The 2,440-nt window shown below is 38.1% G+C and overlaps 1 protein-coding gene across 3 annotated transcripts in view; it reads left to right on the forward strand.

Annotated features, from left to right (window-relative positions):
• The first annotated feature begins 288 nt into the window (after positions 1-288).
• PECAM1 (platelet and endothelial cell adhesion molecule 1) overlaps positions 289-2,440 on the forward strand; it is a 95,896-nt gene continuing 93,744 nt past the window's right edge. For 2 of the 3 annotated variants that reach the window (XM_027872849.1, XM_027872850.1), the window contains exons 1-2: positions 289-612; positions 698-724. In XM_027872849.1, coding sequence (XP_027728650.1) covers positions 579-612; positions 698-724 — 61 coding nt within the window. In that variant the 5' untranslated portion in view covers positions 289-578. The remainder of the gene's footprint in view (positions 613-697; positions 725-2,440) is intronic. The other variant, XM_027872851.1, reaches the window with a different exon arrangement.

Here is a 2,440-nt window from a genome sequence, read left to right on the forward strand (position 1 = left end):
AGGGCTTAGCAGTAAGGAAATTTTTAAAATCTAGATTTATGTCCATTTTAAAATAAGAATGGTAAAAGGGGAAGGCATCTTTCTGTGAGTCAGGGGAGAAATCTCCCTGGGTGGAAGTAGAGAGAGATTGGAAGACCCTTCCATTAGAAAATGAGGGAGTTCCCACTCCCCATTCTGGGGAAGCCAGAAGGAAGATTGACAGGTGTGCCAAGACAAATGTCATTTGTGCTTCTTGTTTTCAAATATACTTTAAGAAACCAAACAAAGAAAATTAGTTCAGTAGCCCCTCAGGAAAAGGCCAGTCATTTCCTGAGTAGCTATCAAACCCGACCAGAAGCTCATTGTTTCCAGTTTCCAGTAATGGCAGCTATTACCTGACCAGTGAGTGCCACTGGCCGTTTGCTATTCACGAAGGGGAAAAACCTTCCAAGAGTGAATCTTATTTTTCACACTAAAGCTTTTTTATCTATTGCCCCTTCTGAAGACAACGTTTCTTACCAGCTCCCCTGGTTGGACTTAACCTTCAGCGAACGAGCATTCCCAGGTTTTAGACTGGGAAACTATTACTCCAAGACAAGATGTATCTGGCTCTTCTGGGGATGCTTTGGTTCTGTAAGTTTTTATTTTCATCTTAGTCTTTAAATTTTGTAGGCCTTGAAGCTTCTGAGATAGTGACACTTCATCTTTTTTTTTTCAGGTCCAAGACTGAAAGGTCAAGAAAACTGTAAGTTGTGGCATTTTCTACCTCTTTCCCCCCTTTCTGTCTTGCCCAGGATCTTGTCTAGGATGATAGATTTAGAGTCAGAGAGTTTGGAGGTCATGTAGTCTAACCTTCTCATCTTACAGATGAGGGAAGTGAGTCAAAAAGAGGTCAGACAGCTTTCTTTCTGCTACACCACATTGTGTGCTTGGGAATTTTATAAATTAAAATTAAACCGACTTGTTGACAATTTTAATGGTTGGATAAAAAGCCAGAAGCTCCTCTTTTGGGAGATCAGAAAGAGATATAAGAGTATGGCCTATTAGCACACGTGTAAAAAAAAGTTTTTACTTGGTCCAAAACACTTGCATTTAACAATAATATTTGAAATGTCATGAAAATTCTAATTCCAAGTGGGCAGCTCTGGTTTTGGGAAAAAGTAGAAGAAGTGAGCCACCTTATAATCTTTATTTTCTCTTTCTACTGCCAATCTCACTCCCATTCAGCGCACAAAGGAATTTTTTTTTTAGACACCAGCACAGCTTAAGTGCTTAGTCATTACTGTGATTTTTTCTTCTTCACAAATAATTGATTGGGTTTATGTTTGATCCCACCAAGTAACTCAGAATCTTGTGATCAGAGAGAATAAGGTGTGTGCGTGTGTGCGTGTGTACGTGTGTGTGTGTGTGTTTGTGTATCTTTGGAGATTTATTGACGAAGTGAAAATTATATGTTTGGAAATTTGGTTTGGGATATGAAATATATGTGAAATAAGGGATTTGTTTTAGCGTTTTGAAAGAGTTTGGCATATTCAAGTAGATATGGGAACAAGAAGGAAGAACTTTATGTAGTTTAGTTGCTGAATGGGGAAGAAGTAAAACTGAGACTGGAAAAATGTGTGGAAATCTGTTGCTGTTAAATTGGCCTTTAAGTTCAAATTATTTGAGTGTCTTCTGGAGAGGCAACATAGAGACATTAGTACAATATTAATACAATAGTAGAGGCAGCAGTGGACATAGAGTTGGGAAGAACTAGGTTCAAATCCTGTCTCAGACAATTATTATTGTGACTGTAGGCAAGTCAGTTTATTTCTTTGTGCCTCAGTTTCCTCATCTGTAAAATGAAGGCATTGGGCTTCATGACCTTTTAAGTCTTTTCTGGTTCTAGCTCTCTCTCTCTCTCTCCCTCTCTCTCTCTCTCTCTCTCTCAAGAGTAAACATTTAGTACTTTCCAAAGTACTTTCCCCAAAATTTTATTTCTATGATAACCTTGCAAGATAAGTCAAGCAAGCGTTATTATCTTTAATTTACAGATGAGTATACTAAGACCCAGAGAACAGAAGTGAGTTTTTCAAGGTTGTATAGTGAATTAGTGGTGGCATGGGGATTAGAACACAAATCTCCTGTTTTACAATCCACTTTTCTTATCCATAAAATGGGAACAATGTGAGCTAACCTAATCACTTCTCAGGGAAGAGTCCCTCAGCTCTGGAATGCTCTCCTTCATCTTAGAATCTCTGGTTTCCTTCAAGTCTGGGCTCAGGTGCCACCCTCTGTATGAGGCCTTTCCTGGTCCTCCCAAGGTCACCTCAATCTATGTTTTGCATATATTTGTATGTGTATATCTGTACACACACCTCTCTCTCTCTGTATATTACATATATGTATATATGTATACATATATATATTATCTATATCTATCTATCTATCTATCTATCTATCTATCTATCTATCTATCTAT

The sequence above is a fragment of the Vombatus ursinus genome, unplaced genomic scaffold (genome assembly GCF_900497805.2).
Source record: "Vombatus ursinus unplaced genomic scaffold, bare-nosed wombat genome assembly UNPS02014801.1, whole genome shotgun sequence".
NCBI lineage: Eukaryota > Metazoa > Chordata > Mammalia > Diprotodontia > Vombatidae > Vombatus > Vombatus ursinus.